This window comes from Mesoplodon bidens, assembly GCF_964165515.1.
Source record: "Mesoplodon bidens genome assembly, chromosome: 3".
Taxonomy (NCBI): Eukaryota; Metazoa; Chordata; class Mammalia; order Artiodactyla; family Ziphiidae; genus Mesoplodon; species Mesoplodon bidens.
This window is the reverse complement of record NC_138178.1, coordinates 169,728,035-169,742,989: the sequence shown is the minus strand read 5'-3', so window position 1 is coordinate 169,742,989 and position 14,955 is coordinate 169,728,035. Positions and strand designations below refer to the sequence as shown.

Below are 14,955 nucleotides of genomic sequence, written 5' to 3'. Positions count from 1 at the left end.
GTTTATATATAAAGGGGAAATGTCTTTAGAAATATACTAATTCTAAACAATTCTCCCCCATCTTTTTATACCAAACAAGTTATCTTGAACTAGTCCAGTTAAGTCATTGTCAGTGAGTGAGTCCTCCTAGTTTTAGCGAGTGAACCTCCTAGGGCAAACACAATTTATAAATTGTAGTGAGAAGTTTTCCAAGAATATGCTGAACATTCATAGTTCTGAGGTGAAAAATCAATAGCCCTTGAAACTATTAAATGGAACATTTCAATAATATGGGAGAGCTCTTTGCACTTCTCAGTAATCAAACTTATAAACTCAACTTTGGCACCTGGTCCAGATGATATGGGACTTTATACAGCAGCTTTATTGGTTAAGATGCCAGTTACCTGGGCTCGTGAACTTGGAAAGCCAAAAAGCCTAAAATCTAGGGAACTTTGTGCTGCTCTAATTGGATGGTGCCTCCCCTCAACACTGGCCTCATCAGCCCACCAACCAAGGGCACCAAGAAGCCATGTCCATTTTACCACCTTTTTGGTTGGATTGTACTGGGTTAAATATCTGAGTGTCTCATTCCTACTGATCCTATGACTCTTGAGGGCCATGGATAGCCATAGTAAGTCTTCATCCTGGAAGGGACACACACAGATTTACCATATTTTATAGAAGAAGAAGAATAGACTTGGATCATAATTTGATAATCCCATCTGGTTCATTGTGAAATCCCCTGTGTTTGATGTGGTATGTTTGTCATCTGGGGCACCCCATCCTTATAGACAAGACTTAATTTAGCTCGACCCCCCCGCCCCGACCTCCATATAACACTTCACTATCCCTCCAGAGATTTCTATGGGGTCACATCTGCCCATCACCCCTTACTTCAAGTTCTAGCATCTGCTGATTTTCCTTGGTTTATGGGTAATCTCCCATCCATCCCATTCCTGTTCCATGCATATCACCCCACCTCCCACTGGGCACCACTGTCATTCCTTTACCGGAGGGCTGCAGGTGACAGACATTGGGGGCATGCTTGGAGTTAAGTTTGAGGGTTTGGGGAGGTTTTTGGTTCAACACTCAGATTATGCTTTAAAGTGGGATATTGAACACTCTGGTTTTGTAAAGCCCCTTAGCCATTGTTAGAGCATTACCAGCCCCTCCACACTAAACCTCATCTTTCTGGGCTCCTCCCTCCTTCACAGACCCCCCCCCTTCCCTTCTTATAACTAATCTTTGAAATGCTAACGTTCTTACCTTATTATGCAGAGCAACTTGGTTCTGTTTGACTTGGGGCTAGCTTTTCTGAATTCAATGCCCCATCAAAGTGTTTTGCTAAATAAAGGATGAACTATTCCAAGGAGAATCTCTCCTAGGAGGCGGAGCTGCTGTGGTTAATTTCAGGTTTTCTATTTTCTTTCTTTTTCTGCTTCCTTTCTTCCTAGTACACCTGCTCAGAATGTTTGAGTTGGGAAGGGAGGGAGGAGGGGGAGAGAGTTCAAATGAACAGGACTCATCAAGGAACACTTTCTGGAAATCAAGTGAGACTCGGTCTGCTGAGAAATGCCCTGGGGTGTTCCAGGAGGGGGCCAAGGCCAGGAGGAGGGATTAAGGCTGGCCCGGGACTGAAAGCAAGCCTGCTTGACTAAGTAAGAGCCATTCTGAGAACCTACCCCTCAGGGATATATTATTATAATGATGCCTCCTTTACACACAAGAAAATGGGCTTAGAGGGATTACCTACCTTGCTCTAAGTTAACAGAGCTAGTAAGTAGCAGACCTGCATTCAAGCACAGGCATCCTGGCTGAAGTCCATGCTCTTATTAGTCACTATGATATTATACAGACTTGGAAACAAACACGCTTGGATGGAAGCCCAGTCCACCTCTTACTCAGACCCACAGTAAAACGTTTCACTTCTCAGAGCCTCAGTTTCCTCACTGTAGTAAGATAGGTGCGTTGAAACCTATCTCAGAATGTCATTTTGACTATTAAATGAGCTAAAAGCTGGAAAGTGCCTGGCACATAGTAGATTCGATCAGTTGTAATATTCCTCCTTTATGAAATTTTCTGTGTTGAGTGGAAAGTATCATTAACAGCATTCTTAAGGGGAAAAAATTTAAAACTTTCTAAGATAGTTGTACCTCATTAAAAAAAGGAATCATAGGGCTTCCCTGGTGGTGCAGTGGTTGAGAGTCCGCCTGCCGATGCAGGGGACACGGGTTCGTGACCCGGTCCGGGAAGATCCCACATGCCGCGGAGGGGCTGGGCCCGTGAGCCATGGCCACTGAGCCTGCGCGTCCGGAGCCTGTGTTCCGCAACGGGAGAGGCCACAGGAGTGAGAGGCCCGCGTACAGCAAAAAAAAAAAAAAAAAAAAAATGTTGAGGGACAAACCAGATGTCAATACCTGTTATTTTTATTAACATAATTTAAACAGGAGGGGAGGAATGACTTGGTCTTCAGCTAAAGAGAAGAAAAATATTGCAAGAAAAATACAATTTGCTCTATTAAAAAAGAGTCAAACAATTGGTTTATTTGAGGGGCTCACCTTAAAAAACATGACATATATAATCACAAATAATTAGGTCGATTTTTGCTCCAAGTTACAGCTGCCTTTTTTCAACATTTCTACTTCCCTTGGAGACTGTTTAGCAAGGTGACAGGCACCCCCATCCCTGGTTGCTTCAAGCTACCTAAGAATGAATTTATCCAGGTGTTAATACCACAGAATGATAAGGTAAACTTGAAATAAAACTGTATTGTTAGCTTTGTAGCTACTTAAAACACAGGTCTTTGTATATATAAACAAAAGAATAAAACTTGTGTATTATGCATTTTCCCCTCTCACGTTTCTAGAAATCCTTTTAGACAGAGATTTGTAAGTATCGCATCCTGACTTTTCGTTAATCCCAGTATTCTTTAAATGTACACAGCCGCGGGAGTCTCCCCTTATCTGTGGTTTCGCTTTCCGTGGTTTCAGTTACCCACCGTCAACTGGGGTCAGAACATATTAAATGGAAAATTCCAGAAATAAACAATTCATAAATTTTAAATTGTGGGCCATTCTGAGTAACTTGATGAAACCTCACACTGTCCTGTGTAGGACAATGAATCGTCCCTTTTCCAGCATATCCCGGCTGTTAGTCACTTAGTAGCCATCTTGCTGATCAGATCAATTGTTGCAGTATCACACTGTTTGTGTTAAATAACCCTTATTCTACTAATAATGGCCTCAAAGCACAAAAGTAGTGATGCTGGTAATTCGGATACACCAAAGAGAAGCGGGAAAGTGCTTCATTTAAGTAAAAAGGTGAAAGTTCTCAATAACGAAAGAAAAAAATCATACCGTTAAGCTCTACAGTAAGAAGGAATCTTCCATCCATGAAATTGTGAAGAAGGAAAAAGAAATTCGTGCTAATTTTGCTGCTGCACCTCCAACTACAAAAGTTAGGGCCACAGGGCATGATAAATGCTTAATTAAGATGGAAAAGGCATTAAATCTACAGTAAGATATTTTGAGAGAGAGACCACATTCATATAACTTTTATTACAGTATATTATAATTGTTCTATTTTGGTATTATTATTGTTAATCTCTTACTGTGCCTAATTTATAAGTTAAACTTTATCATAGGTATGTACATATAGGAAAAAACATAATATAGAGAGAGTTCAGTACTCTCCGTGGTTTCAGGCATCTACTGGGGCCCTTGGAGCATATCCTGCATGGATAATGGGGGACCCCTATCCTTCAGTTCCAAAAGGCTCGGTGTAATTAGCCCACTGGTTGGCAATGCGAGGCTGACGGCCTGTAACACAGGACAAAAAGTCATGAGGCTGGGCTTCCCTGGTGGCGCAGTGGTTGAGAGCCCACCTGCCGATGCAGGGGACACGGGTTCGTGCCCTGGTCCGGGAAGATCCCACATGCCACGGAGCGGCTGGGCCCGTGAGCCATGGCCGCTGAGCCTGCGCGTCTGGAGCCTGTGCTCCGCAACGGGAGAGGCCACAACAGTGAGAGGCCCGCGTACCTCAAAAAAAAAAAAAAAAAAAAAAGTCATGAGGCTGGGGTTTTAGCCCCAACTTACTAACTTCCTGCAGGAATGAGTCGCACCAGCCCCTTTCTGCACCTTGGTCACCTCCTCTGTCCAGAGAGGTACTAGTTAGTGTGATACGTGATTAACAATCTCCTTTTAACCCCACAAAGCAGTAAGTACTCTTGTTATCCCCGATTTCCTACTGAAAAAATAAAGCTCAGCAGTGTGGTTACTTGCCCAAAGTTAGTAAGTGGTGTGGCCCAGAGGTTGCCAGAATCTGTCCTACTTCTGGCTCCCAGTATTCATGTATTCAGCTCAGTCCTTGGCCCTGAACTAGATGCATGCAGCAGGTGCACATCCCAGCACAGAAGGAAGTGCCTTTATGGTGATTAACAGAGGGCAGTGAGCAGGGATGCAGGAAGGGTCGACTGTGGGTGGGCCAGTCAGGCAAGCCCCCCCTGAGGCGGCGACACTGGGGCTGGAACCAGAGGTGAGGTGGTGCCAGCTGTGCTGAGAGCTGAAGGGCAGGCGTCTCAGCAGGGGGGAACACCAGGCAAGCCTGGCAGGGACGGACAAGAGCCCCATGTTCCTGAGAAAGGCCTTGCTGGCCAGGAAGATAATTTTGTGCTAGTGGCCTTGGGGAAGCCAAGAAGCATCTGACTCACCTCCTGCTGCAGCACAGAGGGTGAACTGTAGAGCCACAGGCCTGGATGCAGAGAAACCAGTGAAGGCATCTAGGGCAGAGGCCGGCAAACGTTTTCTGTAAAGGGTCAGATAGTGGGCTTCCCTGGTGGCGCAGTGGTTGAGAGTCCGCCTGCCGATGCAGGAGACACGGGTTCGTGCCCCAGTCTGGGAAGATCCTACATGCCGTGGAGCGGCTGGGCCCGTGAGCCATGGCCGCCGAGCCTGCGCGTCTGGAGCCTGTGCTCCGCAACGGGAGAGGCCACAACAGTGAGAGGCCCGCGTACCGAAAAAAAAAAAAAAGGGTCAGATAGTAAAGAGTTTTGGCTTTGTGGGCCATAAAGGTCTCTGTTGCAGCTACACAACTGCCATTGTTGTGTTGAAAGCAACCACTGGCAATACATAAAGGTGAGCATGGAGGTGTGCTAATAAAACTTTATTTATAAAAACAGGGGCCTGGTGGCCCATAGGCTACAGTTTGTCACCCTCTGGTCCAGGTAGGAAATAGGAAGATGAAGAGGTACTGGCAGTGAAGAGAAGTAGGTGGAGAACCACTTGTAATTATTTTTTGGTGGGAGGTTGTTTTTCAGTTCTTTAATATCAACTTTAATTGCACAAGTGAGACATAAGTACATTTCCCTTATAAGAAAATTAAACATTACCAATTTGACCACACCCCAAACCCAGGTGTACTAGCTGCTATTTTTTTTTTTTTTTTTTTTTTTTGCGGTACGCGGGCCTCTCACTGTTGTGGCCCCTCCCGTTGTAGACCACAGGCTCCGGACGCGCAGGCTCAGCGGCCATGGCTCACGGGCCCAGCCGCTCCGCAGCATGTGGGATCTTCCCGGACCGGGGCACGAACCCGTGTCCCCTGCATCGGCAGGCGGACTCTCAACCACTGCGCCACCAGGGAAGCCCCTGCTATTTTTTAAAAAAAATAATTATTTATTTATTTGGTTGCATTGGGTCTTCGTTGCAGCAGGCAGCCTTCTTAGTTGTGGCTCATGGGCTCCTTAGTTGCAGCAGGCGGGCTCCTTAGTTGTGGCATGCGGACTCTTATTTGCGGCATGCATGTGGGATCTGGTTCGCAGACCAGGAATCGAACCTGGGCCCCCTGCACTGGGAGCATGGAGTCCTAACTACTGCACCACCAGGGAGGTCCCCTAACTCCTATCTTTATTTCTGGATGTATCATCATAGTCCCTTTTTTCTGTATTTATACTTACATATACCTAATGAACTATGTGGTATCATTTTATGATTTTTTTTTGCGGGGGCAGGGGCTATGTGAATGGTATCCTGCTAAAGGAGTTTTCACACCTCTCCCCTCCCCTCGCCTCTCATCTCCCACTGTTAAAGAGACCTGGCACTGGCTGGGCTTCCTTGGCTTTTGAGGGCAGCGTGTACTGCACTGGAGAATGCCGCTCTGCCCCACGTAGCGGGGAACCCGGAAAACTGCCTTCGGATCTGCTGCATCACTAGGTCCTGATGGCCGGACAGATCCGTGGCAGAGCCCTCCCTTGCTCTGGGCCCCACTGCAAGCAGGCCATGTTCTAGCTTGGAGGAGATGTCCTGTCCTGCCACAAACCACAGGACCCTAAGACTTCACTGAACCTTCACGGGGGGTTAACTCCTATTTCTGGATACACATGTATCTTATGAGGGCAGCTGGGGTGCCGACCACTTCCTGCTCATCAGGTCAAGTAGCACGAAGTCTTCAATAGAGTGACCAGCACGATGCCCTGTGAAATGCCAGGGGTCAAGGTCCCTGTGGACTTATTGTCAGTGGTGGTGTTTTCTAGTGTTTGCTCGTTATCTTGTATTTGTTATGTTCTGTGTGGTTATAGATCATTTGAGGGGAGCAAGGCCACCATGATGCACAGCGCTGGGGGGCACCAATCCCTCACAGTATGAATGGGTGGTGTCCCCGGGGTTGTGCACCTGGGCAGCCAAAGATGGTGCCTCGTTTTCTCAGCCACTTGCTATCTTTAAGAGGAAGATTATACTTCCTTTTTAAACTCCTTTTCTCATTCTCTGCATCAGACACTTTTCTCTCTCTTCCAACTGGCTGCCTTCCATCATGGACCTTTTGGACTGCTTCTACTTAGTTTGCTTTGCTGATTCTTTCTCTGTCATGCTAAAAATCGGGCATTTCTCTTTTTGCTTGTCATACCTGTTCTGTAGATCAGGGATCAGTAAACTATGGCCAGTGAGCCAGATCTGGCCTGCTGAACGTTTTTGTAAGTAAGGTTTTATTGGGACACAGCCATGCCCATTTGTTATGTGTCTTGCATGGCTGCTTTCATGCTACAATAGCAGAGTTGAGGAGTTGCTACAAGGGCCACATGGCCTGCAGAGCCAAAAATACTTACTATGTGGCCCTGTAGAGAGAGTTTGCTGACCTCTGCCCCAGATAGTTCTCTCTTCTCCTCTGGCAGCAAGGAGCTCTGATGATGACTTCCCCACCTATGAATTCAGCCCAAACCTTTCTCTAGACCCACACATGTGTCCAGGGCATTTCAACATGGATACCCCACATGCATCTGAAACTCAGTATCCCCAACCCAACTCATGGCTTGGTTGACCCTGGATCTCTGCCTCGCCTCCTTGCCTGTTCCCGACTCAGGACCCCGCTGGCCAAACCACTGACCCTGAGCGGCATCCTGTCTCCAGCTTTCCCACCCTCGCACATCTGCTCGGTCACCAAACTCTCCATTCTCCCTCCTCAGCTGCTCTTGCACCTGTCCGTTCCTCTCCATCCCCACAGACTCTGCCTGGTGAGGCAGAGGAGGAAAGCGGGGATGGGGAGCTGGGAGACCTGAGCTCCAGCCCCGGCTTTGCCACAGCTGACTACGGACCGGGGCACGTTGCTGAGGCCCGAGTTCCTCATGTAGAGCAACAGACACAGCGGGGCCTGACCTGCCTCCTGGGCTCGCGTTGAGGATCACGTTTTCACATCACATTGTTTCACCTTGAATCTGGAACATAAAGTGCTGTGAGGATGGCAGGGCGTGGTGTAATGGTGAGGATTCTTCTACCCGGCTTCTTTCTCGAGGCAGCCTCCCCGGCTCCGCCAGCTGCATGACACCCGCCCCCTCCTTCTCCTGACACACTCTGACAGGCCTCACTTGCACTCAGCCCGGATGCACAGTCCCCTGGGTATGTGCTCAGTCTCTGTGGTCAGACTGAGCCCTGTGGGCAGGATGAACTCCTGCCCATTTCTCTTTCCTTCAACTCAGCATCGGCCTGGCCCAGGGTTGAGGTTCTGTAAATGTTTGTGGAACTTGGCCAAATGCCCTCAAGGAGCTCCCAGACACGAGGAGAAACAGACACACAGATGAGCAATATGGCCAGGGGGGCTTCCCTGGTGGCGCAGTGGTTGAGAGTCCGCCTGCCGATGCAGGGGACACGGGTTCGTGCCCCGGTCCGGGAAGATCCCACATGCCGCGGAGCGGCTGGGCCCGTGAGCCATGGCCGCTGAGCCTGCGCGTCCGGAGCCTGTGCTCCGCAACGGGAGGGGCCACAACAGTGAGAGGCCCGCGTACCGCAAAAAAAAAAAAATATGGCCTGGGCAGAGAGATCTGGCACATAACATCGTTCCCATGGAGGAAGATGTCCAGTGGGAAGGGCCTGGGAAGGGCCAGGCCTGGGCTCAGCCGGGATGCAGCCATCCCAGGATGTGTCCCCAGCGTCTGTTCCCATTGGTCAAGGGTAGGGCAGGGTTTCAAACATGGCCCCTGGTTTTGGCTGAGTGGAGGGAATACACCCCTACAGAGAGCATCCTTCCTGGTCCGTGATTCTGACATACGAGGCTCCTATACACACTAATTAAACCACCTGCTGCTGCCCGCCATCCTTTACAAAAAGATATTTTTCCCTGTGTTCTTCGGAACAACCTCTCCTTTGTTCATCCCCCGAAGTCATTAACATGATCCCTAGTAGCTGGTTTTAGTCTTCAGCTCTGGGCAGATGGAACTGAGCACTATTTTCTCACCTGCACCGAAACAAACTGTCAAGAGGTACTAGACCCAGACTTCAGGAGCCCACACCACAGACCCACACCCCGCTGATGAACGCGTGGAGACACGCATTCAGGAACCGCGCAGAGGACGGAGGGGACCACACGGAGGACCTCGAGCTCGTGGGTGTAAGCGCTCCTGGATGTGACGCCCTGGGAGTGATTTCAAACATTTCGATGTGCTTCCGCTCCCTTTGTTCTCTCACAGGCCAAACCTCTGTCCTGGACGGCCTGAGGCAGCGACCTCCTGGAGGAGAGGGCAGACTTAGACTTTGTTCCAAGGACATGGCGAGAGATCAAAGGCTTTTGACATTTGCAATTGGATTCCGCAGCAGGACAGCACCCTTGCCAGCCAGGCTGCCATCCTGTGAAAGGATTTCCAGATTTTTCTTGTCCTCGAGCATATCAGCAACAGAGCTCCAAGCCCTAGGAGAAGCAGAGGAGAGCCTGCTGCCTTTGCTGCCCCAGAGTCGGGGCAGGAACGGGAGGGAGGGAGGGAGGAGGGAAGGCTTGCCCAGTTACGTCTCCTGGAATCCTTCCTTGTGTGCGGCTGGGTTGCAGGCTGCATCCCACGTGCCCCCAGCCATCTCAGGCCAAGGGGAGGGGAAGGCGAGCTGAGGGGAGGAGGGTTTTCTAAAGAGCCAGTTTGTCAGATCACAGGAGCTCCTAAGTGGAAGGGGCTCGGCCCAGCCCCTGCCCTGGGGTCTCCCTTTCCTTAACCACTCCGCCACGGCGGACTTGAGTTGTGACCACAGCGCTCCCTCCCCTTCCCTCTCCTGCATGCATGCAAGTGTTTTTCTAGGGCAGTGGTTCCCAACTGGGGAAAATTTTGCACCCCCCGGTGGGGGGGGACATTTGGCAATCACAGCTTGGTGGGTGGGTTGGGCAAAGGGCTTCTACCAGCACTTTATGGGCAGGGACCAGGGACACTGCCAAAAATCCCACAGTGCACAGGACAGCCTTTCATGACTAAGAAATCATCTGGCCCAAATGTCCACAGCGCTGAGCTCAGAAACCCTGCTCTTGGTAAATACTCTAGGTATGGCTCTGTGTGCCATTTTAAAATTTGATAAATGCTTCTGAATTGTCCACCAAACTTCCAGGGTTTCTATAACCATCCACTCCCACAACATGTAAGGCTTAACTTCTGCCAAAATCGAGGATACACATTTCTGAATTCTGAAATCTGCACTTCCCAACGTTGGGCGTCTCCTCTTCTGTAAATTGCTCATTCCTGGCATTCGCCCATTTTTCTTTTCTTAGGGAGTTCTAGGAGTTCTCTATGTATTCTGCACTCTAGTGCTTTGTATCTAGTCCTGATATTTCCACCCTTGCTTTTGTAGCATCTTGTCACACAGAAAATGCTGAATTTGAGAAAGTTAATCGTCTCACACTGTCTTTTGCTTTCTCTGTCTTGTTTAACGTGTTTTCTGTCCCAAGATCATGAACATATTCCCCTGTGCTTTCTTCAGTAATTTTACAGATTCTTTTTTTTTTTTTTTTTTTTGCGGTACGCAGGCTTCTCACTGTTGTGGCCTCTCTCGTTGCGGACCACAGGCTCCGGATGTGCAGGCTCAGCGGCCATGGCTCACGGGCCCAGCCGCTCCGCAGCATGTGGGATCTTCCCAGACCGGGGCACGAACCCGTGTCCCCTGCATCGGCAGGCGGACTCTCAACCACTGCGCCACCAGGGAAGCCCTTACGGATTCATTTTTAAGGCTAGGACTTTCATCTGTTGGTGATCTCTTCTCGTGACGGGTGTGAGGGAGCGAATTCCCTCATCTTGCTGTCACCAAATTACTGCCCCGCCCTGCATCCACGCCGCCCTCTTCCTCCCTCTGCTTCCGAGGGCAAGACCCGTCAGGGCCCCGGACTCTGCCTCACCCCTCCCCGCTCAAGGACGGTTCCCTCTTTATCCAGGACATGCAGGAGCATCACCACTCGTGAAAGCTCACGCCTGCTACTGGTTCTCCTGCTGCAGTTGCCACCGTCTTCGCCTTTTCATAGCCCAGCCTCACGAAGAGCCCACCCTCCACTCCCTTCCCCTCTGCCGATGTCCTGCTGCTGAAAAGGGCCAATCCCAACTTCCTTCCCTGCTTGGAAAAACACTAAAGGGATAACTACAGTTCTACCTTCAGTGTCAGCTGCCGCGTTTCTACACTAGGAACCAGTTTAAGATAAGCTCCGATTCCGCGCAAAAGCTGAAAAACAAAGCAATGACGTTTACTTAGCCAGCACTGGGAGGCGACCCTCAGGGACCAGCATCACTTCCTGGGGCTGATGGGGCGGGAGAACCACAGGCCAAATCTGTCGTTCCACGTGCCCCTTGTGCAGATGGGCTAACTGAGGCTCAGCAGCTAACAGCCTGCCCAGCACTTGATCTACTCCTGGCCAAAATGTCAGCAAAAGTGACATCCAGGGCGCATCTGAGTCTCAAGTCCAGACCTGGCGCTCTTCAAGCCACTCCCTGCCTGAGGCCAAGCACAGCCGAGAGCAAGTTTCCAATTTTAGGCTGCACTGGAGGCTTGGGGCTCTGGCTGGGCACTAGGTCTGGTGGGCATGGAGGAGAGGTGTTTGGGGGAGTGGCACCTGGAAGCTCAGCATGAGGGACACAAAAAGGGGGAAGAGAAGCCATGGCAGGTCACCCAGAGCGCAGACGGAGGGAAATGGGAAATGCAGAGTGGACAGGGTGCCCGCTGCCTCCACCCCCCCAGGGAGGCCCTGGTAGGTGTGCAAACCAAAGAGCAAGCACATAAAGATCCTCCTAAAGATCACAGGGCCAGCAGGGCCTGGGAGAAGACAAAAGGTGACAGTCAGGGAACCTCAGAAGAGCCGGGCGGGTGGCCCGTCAGAGCAGGACCAGGGGTAGGAGGGCAAAGCCCCACTCCAGGCCCTCCGTGCAGTTCAAGCTGCTGCCAGTCTCAGGAAGAAGGCTCTGTGGGTCGACGCAGGGTCCCTGAAGGCCACTGCCATTGACTGGATTTGTGGCACCCCAGTGCCATGGTCGGACCTAGAGATCCACGTTCACTGGATCCAAGCTTGATCACGGCTATTTCCAGGCTCTGTGGTTTCGGGGAAATCATTCCAGCTCCCAGAGCCTGTTTGCTCACCTGTAACACGGGATGTTAACACGTACACCTCAGAGAATTCTTTTGAGAATTAAATGATGACCATTATTCAGTGTTTTGTGAACATACTAGGGGTCTGTCCACAGTGGAAATCACATCCACTGGGATTGGGAGGGGGCGTAAAAGGGTGGCTACGTAAGAAAAACTCAGGGAGCAGCCTGAGGGCAAGGTGGCCAGCATTGCCTTCCTGTAAAGAGGACCGTCCTCCTTGCTAGTGTCTGCTGTCCACATTGTGAGGCTCCAGGCCTGATGTACCAGCCCCGTCAGCGGCTCCCACTTGGCAGACGTTTTAGGATCAGCTGCTCCGTGGAGTTGATCTGCAGAAGCAGGGAGCAGTGATCAGAGCCCCTGGGAGATGCTCTTCTATCCAAATGAAACAGATGGGAACCCGGGTTTGTGGATTTAGGGGCCCGGGGAAGGGATCCCTTCCATCCTTTGCCCCATTTTGCACACCTACAGTCACTACTTAATGCCCATCCCCCTCACCTGGGCCACCATGCACTTGCCTGGCCATGGTCCACTATTTCCCAGAGTCTCGAATCCGTTGCTTGGTACCTTCGCCCGGGGTAGAGCTCCCACTTGAGGGGCAGCCCGAACACGAGCAGATGGCTGGGGGACCTGGGCATCTGGGGGTGCACTGGCATCTGCCACATGTGGACTTTGATGCTGATTTCATGCTGAAGGGACCAGAGAGGAGGGGGCACATCAGGGATGGTTGAGCTGCACACACACAACCAGGGTCCTGGATCCCCTGGCCCAGCTGGTGGGCTGCCCAGACCAGAGGTCGATGGGCATGCTTTTAGAATCCCACACCCAGAGCCTTGGCACCATCACTTGGGGGTTTTCCTTGGACTAGTTCTCTCCAGGCCTCCTCTGTACCAACCTCCCACTGACCTGCACCCCACTCACCCCACCACACCCTGAAAAGTTAGCCTGTTTCCAGCCTGTCCGCAACATTGGGCCTACACAGATTACTCTCTTGGCCCTCTGTCTTGGCCACTTCCATAGTTTTAAAAATTCTCTTTTTAAAAATAAGATATCTAAAAAAATAAATAAATAAAAATAAGATATCCATAGACCTCAGGATCTGGGAGTGATGGATTTTCCCTTAAAAATATTTTGTAGTTTTGATCATGGCCATCACTACTTGTTGTGAACATTAAAAGAAAAAAAAAAAATCAGCCAATCCAGAAAGGTATAAAAATGAGGGAAAGTCACCAGACAACTGTAACCAAAGCTCCATGTGTTTTGCAACTAAATGGAAAGTTCTTTACAGAATTTTCTATCAGAGTATTTGTCTTTGTGCTGAACATTTTTCCGAGCTAAGAATCTAGCCCTTTATCAGTCATACATGTTGCAAGTTATTTTTCTCAGTTTGTTGTCCTAACTTTATGAGCTGGTTTTGCAAGAGGGATATTTCTAATTATGTGGCAAAATCTCTTTCCCTTTGGATTCTGGCTTTAGATCAGGCGTCAGCAAAGTAGGGACCCAATCTGGCCCACCACCTGCTTTTGTAAATAAAGCTTTATTGCAAATAAACAAACACTTCTTCCTTTGTGTGCTGTCTTTGGCTGCATTTGCACTATGAAGGCAGAGTTGAGTAGTTGCTATGGAGTCTTTACCATCTGCAAAGCTGAAAATTTTTACTATCAGACTCTTTACAGAAAGTTTGCTGATCCTTGCATTCGATCATGCTCAGAAAGCCATCTCCCATCCTAAGACTGCATGTGAAAACCCAGATCTACTACTAAGAAATAATCATTTTAAATTGTGAAAACAATGCTCAGGCTCCAGGTTCCCCTCCCCCACTCATGGCTAAGTTATTTGAAGAATCCATTCTTTTCCCATTGAACACTTTTATATGCTTTTTAAAAACTTACTAAACTATTTTGTCCAGAATTTTCTGCATGCTTTATTAGGTGGAAAAGACTCAGTGTTCTCAACCAAAGATTTTCTGGATTACCTATTTGAAGATTGCTAGGAAATGTGTTATATTGTTTAAAATGACCGTGAATTGTTTATTTAATACCTGGATAAGTATTTACCATATTACCCTGAAGTATTTATATTTTATCCCTCAAAGATGGGCTGTGATCCAAACCCCTAGTTTAGGGCAGCTGTTTCCAATCTGAGTGATCATCCTTATCACCTGGGGAGCTTTTAAAACATAAAGGGTCTTAGACTCCACCCAAGGCTCCTGAATCAGTTTCCAAGGTGGGATTCTAGAATGTGTTACCTCTCAAATGCTCGCCCAGGCCATTCAGATGGTGAGCTGTGTCTGTGACCTCCACAGAGGTAGATTATTCCCATTTTGCAGATGAGGAGCCTGAAGCCAAGGTAAATTTTATACTGTTGGCCCACCTGCTGCTCGAGGTTGCAATGCTTTTGCTTGTGCTTGTCCTGTCTCCTTTCTGATCCTGGACAACTCCTACTCATCCCGCAGAGCCCACCTGAATAGCCGCCGGATGTGTGAAGCCTTTTCAGCATGCACTAGGGGCAAGACTAGGCCCTGAGCTACCTCTCTCTCAGCCTTCCCACGGAGGACTGCATCATCTCCTATAGATAAGCTCTGCCTGTGGCCCCTCCAGGCAGGGGCTCCTGGTCAGAAGCTCAAACCCACACAGGCCGAGTTTTCCAGCGCCAGTGAGAACTGCATCCTCATCGCATAATATGCAGGGCCCCCACGGGCCTAAAGTCCATGTACCACCCTTCCGCTGCCTCCCTTCATGCCCCACGACTCACTGTGCTGCCAGGAGAGCCCCTGCCCCAAGCTCTGTGGGGGGGACTGATCCGCAAGGCCACAGTCACCCAGGTCCTTCCCTTCTCATCCTCATAGATGCCAGGCCTCCGGAACCACAGGCAGCATGGGGGCGACCCAAGGGGCGGAGAAGCTTCTGCTTCCATTGCAAGGCTGTGCCCAGGGTAGGCCTCGAGGCACACGTGGAACCTCCCAGGTGTTCAGCCTCCTTAAATGGACTGGCTCCCGAGTAGGGTGGGGCCGGTGATCCTGGGGGCGGGGCCAGTGAGCCCAGGTGTGAGGGTGTGAGCGGGTTGAATAAGTGGCAGCCAGAGCGGGGAGGAGCCCCCTGCCTCTGGGGGCAGGCAG

The 14,955-nt window shown here is 49.8% G+C and overlaps 1 protein-coding gene across 1 annotated transcript; it reads right to left on the bottom strand.

The window, feature by feature from the left end:
- Window positions 1–12,112: 12,112 nt before the first annotated feature.
- TCL1B (TCL1 family AKT coactivator B) lies at window positions 12,113–14,753 on the bottom strand (the record flags this gene model as incomplete). Its single annotated transcript, XM_081228311.1, has 3 exons — window positions 12,113–12,166; window positions 12,356–12,526; window positions 14,592–14,753. The coding sequence occupies 3 exons, from the start codon at window positions 14,751–14,753 to the stop codon at window positions 12,113–12,115; spliced, it is 387 nt and encodes a 128-aa protein (XP_081084437.1).
- Window positions 14,754–14,955: the final 202 nt, after the last annotated feature.